The sequence below is a fragment of the Alosa pseudoharengus genome, unplaced genomic scaffold (genome assembly GCF_046254945.1).
Source record: "Alosa pseudoharengus isolate Yale_2024_CS ecotype anadromous, Long Island Sound unplaced genomic scaffold, YU_APseudo_1.1 YU_APseudo_1.1_scf_2, whole genome shotgun sequence".
In the NCBI taxonomy this organism is placed as follows: domain Eukaryota; kingdom Metazoa; phylum Chordata; class Actinopteri; order Clupeiformes; family Clupeidae; genus Alosa; species Alosa pseudoharengus.
The window spans coordinates 36135151-36148359 of NW_027468663.1; the positions used below are offsets into that span (position 1 = coordinate 36135151).

General features: G+C 42.1%; 1 protein-coding gene across 1 annotated transcript in view; it reads left to right on the forward strand.

The window, feature by feature from the left end:
* LOC143133485 (sodium channel protein type 2 subunit alpha-like) overlaps positions 1-13209 on the forward strand; it is a 66684-nt gene that overhangs the window by 27110 nt on the left and 26365 nt on the right. The window contains exons 14-15 of the mRNA XM_076293246.1: positions 15-188; positions 8269-8625. Of these exons, the coding sequence (XP_076149361.1) occupies positions 15-188; positions 8269-8625 (531 nt within the window). The remainder of the gene's footprint in view (positions 1-14; positions 189-8268; positions 8626-13209) is intronic.

Genomic DNA, 13209 nt, shown 5'->3' on the forward strand with positions numbered 1-13209 from the left:
TCCCCTTTCTTCAGGTCTTCACGGGGATCTTCACTTTTGAGATGGTCTTCAAGCTGATCGCCATGGACCCCTACTTCTATTTCCAGCACGGCTGGAACATGTTTGACGGGATCATCGTGTGCTTGAGCCTCGTAGAGATGGGCCTGTCTAACGTGGAGGGCCTCTCAGTGCTGCGTTCATTCCGACTGGTGGGCACCCCCTTTTCTGTCGCCTCTGGTTTAAACAGACATTAGTACTGGGAGTCACATTTTTTAAGACTTGCTTGATCAACATGTATAAAAGACTCGACTTGACTTTGACTTGCTATTCATGACTTAGACTTGAGACAAATGACTTGAAATGACTTGACTTTTTGTTTTTTTTCATAGATATTAAGGAGTTAACTTTACGATTTTAGAAAATCTGCTTATGGCGGCCTACATTGTACGATTTTGGTCTGTTTTCAGTCGGCGACTACATTTCCAAAGTCGTTCAGAAATCATGGGAGTTGTACTGGAATCGCGGCACGCTCCCGTCAACTAGATCGTTAAGTGTAAGGTGCCAATCTTAGCGGTTTTAAGTCAGTCGGAGTCAGTCCTTTTCTAGTTTTGCCGTTACGACAATATCAAACATGTTTGATATTATCGCAAGTCTTTCTAGTCGTGGCTCATGCAAATAGTGACGTGAACTATAAAAACCAATAGTGACCTCTCTCCAACACCAAACAGGAAGGGGCAAAGTAGGCGACAGCTGTAGCCTATATGATTATTTGTTATTCTTATAATATTTGTCATTTCTTATACATATTTAGTTGGCTCTTCCACATGACAGAACAACTCTAAATCGGTTAGGGATGTCACGCATGAAACAATGCTGCAGAAACACGAAAATACGACTTTGAGTTTAGTAGGCTATCATTTCAGTTCCTGTTTATCTATTGCACGATGGGTACTAATTTAAAGGAATCTAGTTGCAGTCTTGTAAATAGTGACCCTGCAAGATCCCTAGTCATTGCAAAATCATAGTCTGTGACTACTAGTCTCTACTATTTGTCTTTAGATGTGAAAAGGGTCTGAGACTGTAGTCTTTCAAAAATCTTTTCCAAATCTTTGCAAATCTTTCCAAAGTCTGTCAGTGTAAGGAGGGCTTTAGGTGCTGTTGCATGTGTCACGCGAGCGAACCTGTCATTGTAGCCTACCAAGTGACGCGACGCGACAGACCAACAGCAAGTGCCAGATCAAATGAGACAGACTGAGGTAGGCTAACTTGCAAATATGGAAGGCTCTACGTTTATACCAAAACATAATAATGTTTGGCTTCACGGATGATGCATCTGACAAGTCAAAAGAGAAATGAACAGCAGTCTGCAAGTGTGCAAAATAGCGACATAACCACCACCACGTTGATTTTCATCCGAAGTTAGTCGTGTTAGAAACCTAACGTCAAATTTGAGGCATAGAGTTGGCTTTGAATCTATTATGCTTTTTAGTTAACGCCCTATTAGGTTAAAATATGTGAAATGGCAAAGTGAAACATTTTCTTGTCTAAGTTTAATCTTGATATATAGCGAAAATGTTGCCAATGTAACCTAAAGTAGCCTAAGCGCCTCAAAAAATGACTTGGACTTGCTTGAGACTTGAAGGTTAAGACTTGAGACTTGCTTGTGACTTGCACATGTGTGACTTACTCCCACCTCTGCTCAGTAGTATCTTAAAGAAGCATTTTAAGGGCATGTTTAACATGTCACACTTTATGTACCCACCTCAGTGTATAGGCTATTCTGTGGAATACAGCCAGGTGGAAATCACAGTCCTATATGTTTAGCTAAACAACAAATATTTTCACTGTTTCCTGCTTACTAGGATATAAAAAATCGCAATGCAAGACATAAGTATGTTAAAGCAACACTTAGCAGTATAGGCCCGAAATGTGTTCTTTAGCAGAAAGGCTCCAGTCCTCTCCCTCTGTGATATATCTGTTTACTGTGTCTCTGTGATTGTACATAATGTTCCATGAACTCTGCAGATGAACACCTGCCCTCTTTCATGCAAATAAGACACAAATACACATGCACGCACGCACACACACACACACACACAGAATTGCATTATCCTACCTCTGCCTAAGCCGCCACGCATTAGTGTAATTGACCAGTGAGCAGTGCCTGATGCTTGGGAGTAAGCAGGTTACACACATTCCTCTGGTGCCACCTCACTCAGGCAGGGAGGACACACAGCAGGCAAGAGTCGCACACTCTCAAGTGCTAACTGGCCTGGCCTCAGTGGGTCATGAGCAGGGGCCTCAGGATTGGGAGGGTTATCAGAGATCATCTTAAAAGGGAGATTCCAATGACATACCCTGAACAAATTCCTGTTATGTGAAATTACTCAGGTCGCTTTCAGTTAGACTACCATTGTTATAATCTTTAACATCTTTCAGTTTAGTAAATTGTGACACCACCTACTAAGCCCTAAAACAAAAAATATAATTTTGAGACAAATCACAGTTCCTTACCATGTAATTGAATGAGAATATTTTATGCAAAGATAAGGTTAGTAAATGTTCTGTGTCGTAGAAGCAGGGGCGTAGATTTGCGTGGGGACCGAAGGACGTGTCCACGCCAATGTCAAATTATGACTGAAATGTCCCCACCAATATTTAGGTTGAAATGGGGAAAAAAGCGCTCACATGCGCTACACAAAGAGTTAAATCATTTCTCACTTCAGTGCTGCCGATCATCTCGTACAGATCTTGTAATGTGCAGTAGCCTATAAGGGTAAATCGCGCTGATTTGAAGTTACCTATAATAACTACCAGTGAGCCGCAGCATGCAGCGCTTCAGTTTTACTTCACTACAAGCATGAAGTGCGTCCAAATTCACCCATTCTTCTCTGTTGAACTCCTCGAGAAGTAGGCTACTCATCACACATGTCTCTTGAAAGAGCCTTTTCTCAGCTTTTAAACGGTGCTAGCTAGCCACTGTTTGCTGTGATAAACAGTTCGTGAGAAAAATAACTTCAAGAGATTTAATAATTATTATCTGCGCCCATCTCCACATCCATTTGTCTCGGTGGAATATCGTAGGCCTACACACTCTTCACGCAACACATGACAAACCATTGACCTCTCCAGAATAAGTCCCGCCTCCGTAACTTCCGTATCCATCCAACTTCCGGGCGTGGATTGTCTATGGGAAATAACATGGCGTTTCGAAATATCATACCGGTAAAACATCTGTAGGTAGCGAAGTTGAAAAAGCTGGTGGGCAGATTGGCCTACACACTTTTGCCATATAGTTTCCACTGGATTTTTTGATTGTCGGTGCCGTTTAAGTAGTATACTATAGACAATACTACTTAAACGGCACCGAAAATCAAAAAATCCAGTGGAAACTAGATGGCAGAAGTGTGTAGGCCAATCTGCCCAGCAGCTTTTTCTACTTTGTCACCTACAGAGTTTGACAGGTACGATCTTTCAAAACGCCATGTTATTTCCCATAGACAATCCACGCACGGAAGTTGGATGGATACGGAAGTTAGGAGGCGGGATATATTCTGGAGAGGTCTATATATCAGAATAAACAGCAGACCTTACCGAACACAAAGGTGTAATGCATTCCCGTGTATAGTTTGCTGTTCCAGAGTAATCCGGTTTTGAAATAAATTATAGCAAAATTCAACATGGTCTTTCGGCTGCATTTCTTAAAACTGAGCTGTGCTTACATCGCCTAGATATCTGTAAATATTAGAATCAGAGAATATACAGGCAGCTCACGGTTAAGAGTTTGTCAATGTAGCCTTAATGATTTCTTTTCACAAAATGCTAAGCATGCATGTATTTAAGTTTCTTAAAATTGAGCTGTGCTTAATGCATGATTTCATAACAGACCAAATAGAAAATAAATGTTAAATATAGCCTACATATCTGTAGCCTACATATTCAAATCAGATTATGTAGACTACACAGTGTAGTTAGATCAAGTTGAACCGTAGGACATTTTAATCATGGATAGTAGTTGGACAGTAGCACATTTTAATCAGTTTATATATCTATAGTGGCTGGTGAAAGAGTTGAGTGTTTTTTTTTGTTTGGTTTTTTGGGGGGGTTAGTGGGTAGTGTCCAGGGGCGCCTTAATACCACCCGAGGCCCCTGGGCTATATGTTTTTTAAGGGCCCCCCCCCCCCCCCCAACCGCAAATATTAATTATGATTAAATGATACCCGGCCCGCTATCTGACCCGACACATAGCTTGCGCTTTTGGTTAATAACATGCAGTGTAGCCTATCATCAGCCTATGTAAAACCTTTACATACACAGGAACAGAAAGCCCTCGAATCACGTCAGCCTACCCATGACATCGCTTATCAAAAAGGCTAGCCTACTGCACGAAAACAAGCGTAGAACTTTTACACTGGCTGTAGGCTAAGTTAAAAGATGGGTAGGCTACACATATGGACGTTTAAAAGCTTTTCAAAAGTGCATGTGTTTGTCGTGTCGGGGGGTTCCCCAGGAGTTTTTTTGGGAGGGACAGAAATACTTTTAGCCTACAGAACAAGCTGGCTCATGTGACGTGAACATGACCTTATGCATTATCACTAGCCTACACTATATGGAGACATATCTCACGTTAACGTTGGAGAAAACATAACATAGCCTAGACTATTATATGTGCGAATGGGTTAGCACAAACTTAGCTGTTGGTGAACGGAGATGCAGGTCACTAATTCATTTCTTTGCGCCACAGCCCATGTTCTGCGTTCACTCCAATGAGACAAGTGAAATACATGTTTTTAAAGCCGTTTCATTTCCAGGCTATTTGCTACGATATTTACCTGCTATATGCCTTCTGTTTTCATGGACAGTTACAGGAATCCACGTCATTCGTTTATCGTTGCTTCAATCCTACCCACGTTATCTCCAGGTTTTGTATGATAAGTTTGTCAGTCAGTTTCAGCCTCTCCTCTAGCTCCTCTACACCCGTTGGGATAGCTCCAGTGTAGGCTAATGACGCCGCGAATACGGACACACCGTTTATTATTATTGATTATCATTATTATTATTATTAGGAGGCCCCTCATTGGTCGAGGCCCCTGGGCTGAAGCCCAGGTAAGCCCCTGCATTAAGGCGCCAGTGGTAGTGTCCCCACCAAAGCTCAGACCAAACCTACGACCTTGCGGTAGAAGAATTGACATGATTGGTTCAGAGTGACACACTTGTTCTAAGCTAAAGCTAGTTACCTATTTGTCAAATGGGCAACCGGCTAAGATTGCTATCTCCCCCTATAACAGTGGTGTGGTTCTCAATGTGTGGAGCGGGCCCCACTAGTGGGGAATAGAGACATGAGGTAAGTTAAGTACAACCAAGCAGGTAATGTGAATGGATGGATGTCCTCTGCAGCGGATAATCCAAAAACCAGGCCTTTGGTGAGAAGATGTGCAAATTCTGAAATCTATTCCTATCTATTGAGCTTTTATACTTTTTAGATGGTATTGGACACCACCTCTTTTCATAGCCTACGTGATGGCCAATCACCACCAGGTGTCTGCCCTTTATGTAAATGGACAATCAGCGTGCAGTCAATTAGTTATATTGGTGGATGAGTTTAACATATTATCCATGAAAATAATGAGCACCATCAATCTGTTAAATTATATACATCCTATATATCCTCTGCCTTCGAGTGGATACTGTGATCTCCGGTACGTTAAAACTTAGATTTTTGCTACCCCAGAGCTAACTTGCAATACAACTTGCCAAAGGTAGTTAGCTTCAATTAACAACCGGATTTCCTTATATGGGCAAAGATGGCCGTTTTGGTTCTCTTTTGTAGGCGAACTTCAGAGGTCTATGTGCATGACATTATCCTTTGGTGACTGCTTGGTGGTACATTAGTCTTTATTATATTTACCACATAAGCACATGTGGAAAGCCATTTTTAAAGATGGTGGCAGCTCACTGAATTGTGGCTGAATTAGTTATTCTAGCATCAGACATTGCAATGAATGGGGCCAGAACATCTCCAGTTCTATATAATATAATACCTCCAGGGTTGCCAACTCTCACGCATCTGGCGTGACACTCACGCTTTCAGCACCAATCTCACGCTCTCACGCACACTCAAGAAATGTCACGCCAAATCCATTCTTTTTTTTGCAATCCGTTCATTTTTTGTTGATGACTAGACTAGACCACAGCATTGTTTCTAAATGACAGGATACGAGTTTAAGGCATACATATGTCTAGACTAACAGCAGGTAGGTCTAATATCCGCCTACAACGTTCTCAGCGCAGTTTTCTCTGATTGTTGATTCGCTGACTAGGCTATTTTAATCCGGTCCGCGACACCTTCCCGGACCACGCTGCTATTTAGACATGAGGCAGACCGACATAAAGTGTGGCTGCCCATTCTTCTCTAGGAACTACTCGCGAAGTACCCTCACAGACATCACATGAAATAACCTTTTCTCATCTTTTATAAGGTGCTATACCCGCTATTTGCTGCGATAAACGGTTCGCGAGAAAATTAACTTAAAAGAAATAATCATATTAGGCTACTATAGCTCTGCGCTCATTTCAATAGGAGGAATATCTTACAAACTTTTCGTTTCACACATGACAAACCGTAAACCAGAATAAACAGCAGACCTTACCGAACACAAAGGTGTAATGCAATCCTATAGCCTACAATAAGCCATTCCAGAGTAATCCGGTTTTGAAATGGTAGCAAATGTCTATATGGTCTCCAATTTTGGGCTTTAAGTGTCTTAAAACTGAGCTGTGCTTAAATACCTACATATGTGTAAATATTAAAATCAGAGGATATACAGCTCATGGGTAAGAGTTTGTCAATGTAGCCATAATGATTTGTTTTCACAAAATGCTAAGCATGCATGTATTTAAGTGTCTTAAAAAAGTGTGCTTATATTGGTCAATGCATAATTTCACAGGCCAAATAGAAAATAAATGTTAAATGTTAAATATAGCCTAGACATAATATTAAAATCAGATGATGTAGGATAGTATAGAGTTAGATAAAGTTGGATGGCTCCAGAACTCACACCAGTGGATTGGGTCTTAAAGGAGCTACACCACTTTTATGACACTATAGCTGTTCTGTTGACCTTTAGATTTGTTGCTACTGGGCATGAAGGGCAGGCCAATTATGAGTTCTGTCCAACATTGATGGTAGGTTTAGGAAAAAAGTCAGCTCATTTTAATCATATTGCAATAATACCAATAACCGTGATCATTTTGGTCATGACTTTTCATCAAATGATCATACTGTATCTCTAGTGGCTGGTAGACTTTGGAATCCACCAGCCACAATGGTATGTAGAAAAAAATATTCCATCCCTTATACATATGTACACTCATACACACATTCATTAGTCTCAATCTGTCCATTTCTTTCCACAAAACTCGCCAGAAGTCATAATTTAAGGGGTTATTTTTCAATTTTTTCTACTGAGATACTACCTTTTTCAGGTGGGCCCTTTTCATGTCTGTGCCCAGGTGCCCAGTGGCTCATAATCCTTCCATGCCACGGGGTTAAAACACTGGTCTTGTTTTCAAGTGCAATCAATAATTTAATTGTACATTTTGAAGAAACTTTTCCATTCTATTAGGTTTTTTAAAAAAAACATAAATCAGGGATTATACTGTATAGCAAAAAAGTCAGGGGACAGACATTTTTAAAATTAGGTTTAGGGAAAAATTTAACGCACACGCACTATGACTTCACAAAATCTCACTCCAGCCAAACATCCAAAGTTGGCAACCCTGATACCTCCATGGTCACGAGGGCACATCAGTTTAACACTTTCCACATGAACAGTCGTCCTCGTCACCAGAGATGTTATAAAAAAGGGAGTTTCTAATCTTTAGGTGAAAAACTGTAATGGCTAACTAGCTTTAGCTAACCAGAAGCTGTATTGTTTGAATGGCATTCTATGGGATATACATCACCTAAGCTTAAGCTAGTTAACCATCAAGTTTTATCAATGGGGAAACTGCTAAGCTTGCTAGCCACCCTTGGAGCAGTCGTCCATGTAACCTTGTTGTGAACCACTGTCTGGTGTGATCAAGTGCAGACTAGCTTACTGGGAGAAATATGACATGATTACCCCATGGTCTCTTCAGCCAATTAACCACAGAATCATACATATACGCCATGCAAAAACACAGAAATGACACCTGTGTAATGCCACTTGCTGACTGACTATGTTGTCAGTGTACCAAGTGTCAGCAGGCCATTCATTTTCACTTGTTTTTTCCTCTGCTGTTTTGTAGCTGAGAGTCTTTAAGCTGGCCAAGTCCTGGCCCACGCTGAACACCCTAATCAAAATCATCGGCAACTCGGTGGGTGCCCTGGGCAACCTGACCCTCGTCCTGGCCATCATCGTCTTCATCTTCGCCGTGGTGGGCATGCAGCTGTTTGGCAAGAACTACCAGGACTGCGTGTGCAAGATCTCCAAGGACTGTTCGCTGCCACGCTGGCACATGAAGGACTTCTTCCACTCGTTCCTGATTGTGTTCCGTGTGCTGTGTGGCGAGTGGATTGAGACCATGTGGGACTGCATGGAGGTGGCAGGACAGCCGCTCTGCATCCTTGTCTTCATGCTCGTCATGGTGATCGGCAACCTGGTGGTGAGTGAGTCACGCTGCTGTAACAGCTTGCTGCCGGAGCTGCTGGAATAGTTTGCACAGAGAGTACTGGCACAAACAAAGAAAGCAGTTTCTTAAAGGCCACTGTGTTTTTGTTGGGATGTGAACAACAGGGACGTTGTTGGGATGCACCTAAGTGAAGCTAAAGTTAGTTAGCCATGATGATTTTGTCAATGGGAAAACTGCTAAGACTTATATCTCCCAATGTTGTGACATTCTTGGCATGGACTGTGTGATCATGTGCATACTGGCCTCGGTAAGGAGGCAGGACACTGAGGATGAGGATTACACTGAGCTGTGGCTACATTATCTATTTTTTGCAACATGGGTAGGCATGGTCCTTTAGGGATGGAGTGGGCATAGGGTGGGCATGGTCCTTTAGGGATGGAGTGGGCATGGTCCTTTAGGGGTAGAGTGGGCATGGTGTGGGCATGGTCCTTTAGGGATGGAGTGGGCATGGTGGTCCTTTAGGGATGGAGTGGGCATGGTCCTTTAGGGGTGGAGTGGGCATGGGGTGGGCATGGTCCTTTAGGGGTGGAGTGGGCATGGTGGTCCTTTAGGGGTTGAGTGGGCATGGTCCTTTAGGGATGGAGTGGGCATGGTGTGGGCATGGTGGTTGTGATGGTCGCCATAGCGGCCACACACCGAACGCACTAACTCTCCCTTTTTCATTAAATCTTAATTATATGCTCACACTTTGATGTCTACATATTTACATTCATATTCACGTACGCTCTACATTTAGCAACACTACGTGGCAACCAAGTAAAAACGCAACACATGATTTCATACAACATACAGACTTTATTGCTTAGTTCAATGGTACGTGATTGTGTGGTTGAGTGCACGCAACTTATCAATTGTGTTCCGTTACTAATTAGTTTAAGTTTGTTATTTAATGCATTTTGTTGATTTACCATGTATCATGTTTGTGGCGTTCCTGTTTTAGTGCGGCCGACTCCGGGAGCTGTGTGCGTCATGGTATTAGGTCCGGGTGGACTTCCTGACTGTCAAGACGGAGCCAAAGATTGTTAAGGCGGAGCAAGATATTTCATCAGAAGCCACTTCCGGGAACCCGGATCGCACGAGGGGGGGGTCAAAATCCCCCTTTATGCAGAGCAGAGGCAGCGACTGCTCCATTGAAGTCTATGGGCATAGCTCAGAATTTTACCACATATGCTAAGGTCTTGGTTCTATAGAGTTGGGAATGTGAATTTCGGGCACGTTTTCATGATCCTCAAACCCTTCTGAACATTTCAGGTACATTTTTAGCATTTTTGAGCATTCCAGTCTGGAGAAAATCAACTTTATATCAGGTGTGCGCCGGTTATTTATGCCGCTGCTGTTGGCCGGTTGCAACGTACGCTCATCAATACCTCATCGACACGCCTCTTTATGCAGACAGGATTCGATCCCCATTTCGCGCCCATAGACATGAACTATGACGAAGTATCTTGCTCCGCCTTAACAATCTTTGACGGAGCGGCAAGTTCCGCTGGTTTAAATTATCTGGTCACATCCATTTCACGTCTTTGCCATGGGGGAAGGAGAAGCCTTTCGTGTTTATTGACTTGGAGCTTTCTGGTTGGATTCTTTTGTGTTTATGCCCAGATGTCTTTGTGTAGTTTCTTTATTGCTAGCATTATGTGTGGTTATCTTTTTGAATGTTTTGGTAATGTCTGAAAGTTAATTGATTTTGTCGTGTTCCCCTTTTAGTTATTCATGGTCTGGCCAGTCTGTATTTAAGTTCCCCTTTGTCTCCTTTTGGTAGTTCTTGCTGTGTGTTCATGTCGGAGGTTTGCATCGGAGGTTAATGTTTGTTCTGTTTAGATATCCTTATTTTGGGCACAGAAATGTATTTAAAAAAGTAATTTATTGATTTTTGGTAATAAAACCATTTTTGCGGAATTTGCAATCCTGGCTCCCTGTGTCGACTGCTCGATCCCTCACAGTGGTCCTTTAGGGATGGAGTGGGCATTGTCCTTTAGGGGTGGAGTGGGCATGGGGTGGGCATGGTGGTCCTTTAGGGGTTGAGTGGGCATGGTCCTTTAGGGATGGAGTGGGCATGGTGTGGGCATGGTGGTCCTTTAGGGATGGAGTGGGCATGGTCCTTTAGGGGTGGAGTGGGCATGGTGGTCCTTTAGGGATGGAGTGGGCATGGGGTGGGCATGGTCCTTTAGGGATGGAGTGGGCATGGTCCTTTAGGGGTGGAGTGGGCATGGTCCTTTAGGGATGGGGTGGGCATGGTGGTCCTTTAAGGGTGGAGTGGGCATGGTCCTTTAGGGGTGGAGTGGGCATGGTGGTCCTTTAGGGATGGAGTGGGCATGGGGTGGGCATGGTCCTTTAGGGATGGAGTGGGCATGGTCCTTTAGGGATGGAGTGGACATGGTGGTCCTTTAGGGGTGGAGTGGACATGGTGGTCCTTTAGGGGTGGAGTGGGCATGGGGTGGGCATGGTCCTTTAGGGGTGGAGTGTCTGGCAGTGGTAAAATAAGTGGTTTGTGGACTATCATCAGTCATTTTTGCATTTCTCATCAGACACAAGGCACTGAGTGTGTGTGTGAGCTCAGTTGCCCTTCTCTCTTCTGAGGGAACACGGACTACTGGGATTGGATGCTGTGTGTGTGTTTGAGTGTAGAAAATCACCATATACTGTACATGTGATGTGATGTTGTTGTTGTTGTTTGGTCACAGCCTGCTTGGGCACTGTTATTTATTACAGTGCATGAAAATGCACTGTACTGTTCTTCCTAGGCTTCTTATTCTTCTTCTTCTAACGCATTTAATGCAGCTTCAACCGTTTAACGTAGAAACTTCATTCAAACTATGTTACGTAGGTCTTACTTAGGACACCCGGGCAATGTATTTTTCAACTTTGTAACTTTTATACTTTTTAAACTATTAATTAAAAACTGTAAAACTGTAAAAAACTGTAAAAAATGTCCCCATAGACTTAACATGGGCTGATGACATCACAATAGAGCCGTTAAGCAATTAGAATCCTATGGCAGGTGTTCGGGCCACCTGCATCAACTGCCAGTCTCAGGCTTTAAGCATACAAACTGGCCCTATTAAGACTACACATCCTGTTCAACTGCCAAAAACTGCCAAACTCTTTTTCAAAATAAAAGTCCTCACTACAATATTTCACTGTTAAACAATTTAAGCCTTTAAACTACTGAACTTTTTAACTGTTCAGCCATAGACCTCTGAAGTTCGCCTACAAAAAAGATCCAAAACGGCCATCTTTGCCCATATAAGGAGATCCGGTTGTTAATTGAAGCTAACTACCTATGGCAAATTGCATTGCAAGTTAGCTCTGGAGTAGCAAACATCTAAGTGTGCCGCCTTCACTTACCGGAGATCACAGTATCCACTCGAAGGCAGAGGACAAAAGTGTGTTCAGGAAAACGTCTGCATTTCAGACTTTTTCATCCCTACGAGACTTTAACAGGTGCGATTATTCAAAATCCCCATGTTATTTTCCCATAGGAAAAATCGCCAGATACCGGATGTCAAAGATGGCAGCTTTTTTGTAGGCGAACTTCAGAGGTCTATTGTAACTGTTACTTGTCATCAACTATGACTCCTACCCACTGTAGCTAGTTAGCTAAGTAACATGGTTAGCATAGTTAGCATGCTAGAATGTTAGCATGCTAGTTAGCATTTTTAACAAAATTACTAAAAAGTTAGCTAAGTAACATGGTTAGCATAGTTAGCATGTTAACATGTTAATTAACATAGTTAGCATAACTGCTAAAAATGATTAGGTAGGTTAGCTAAGTAACATGGTTAACATAGTTAGCATGCTAGCTAGAATAATTAGCATACCTACTAAAAATGATTAGCTAAGTTAGCTAAGTCACATGGTTAGCATAGTTAGCGCTAGTTAGCATAACTGTTAAAAATGATTAGCTAAGTTAGCTAAGTAACATGGTTAGCATAGTTAGCATGCTAACATGCTAGTTAGCATTTTTAGCAAAACTACTAAAAATGATTAGCTAAGTTAGCTAAGTAACATGGTTAGAATAGTTAGCATGCTAGCATGTTAACATGCTAGTTAGCATAGTTAGCATACCTACTAAAATGATTAGCTAGGTTAGCTAAGTCACATGGTTAACATAGTTAGCATGTTAGCATTGCTAGAGCCATTCCAACTGTCAGTTATCGTCAATTATCTACCTAAATAATTTAACCATTTAAATTATCCACCTATTTAACTGTTCAATCATTCCAACTATATTAAACCTTATCTACCAAGCAAATCATTTAACTATATAAACTATCCACCTATTTAACTGTTCAGTCATTCCAACTATATTAAACCTCATCTACCTAGCAACCAATATAGTTTGTTTTTACTCTGTATGATATTTTACATCATATTTTTTGCATTTTTATGCACTGTATTTCCTTCAGGAACTGCTTTTCTAGTTTTGATTTGCGGCTGTATCCTGTCCTACACACACAAGGGTTCAGATATGGCCCACAACATAGATGAGAGTCGGAGAGGCATGTGTATGTGTGTGTGTGTGTGTGTGTGTGTGTGTGTGTGTGTGTCGGTTGC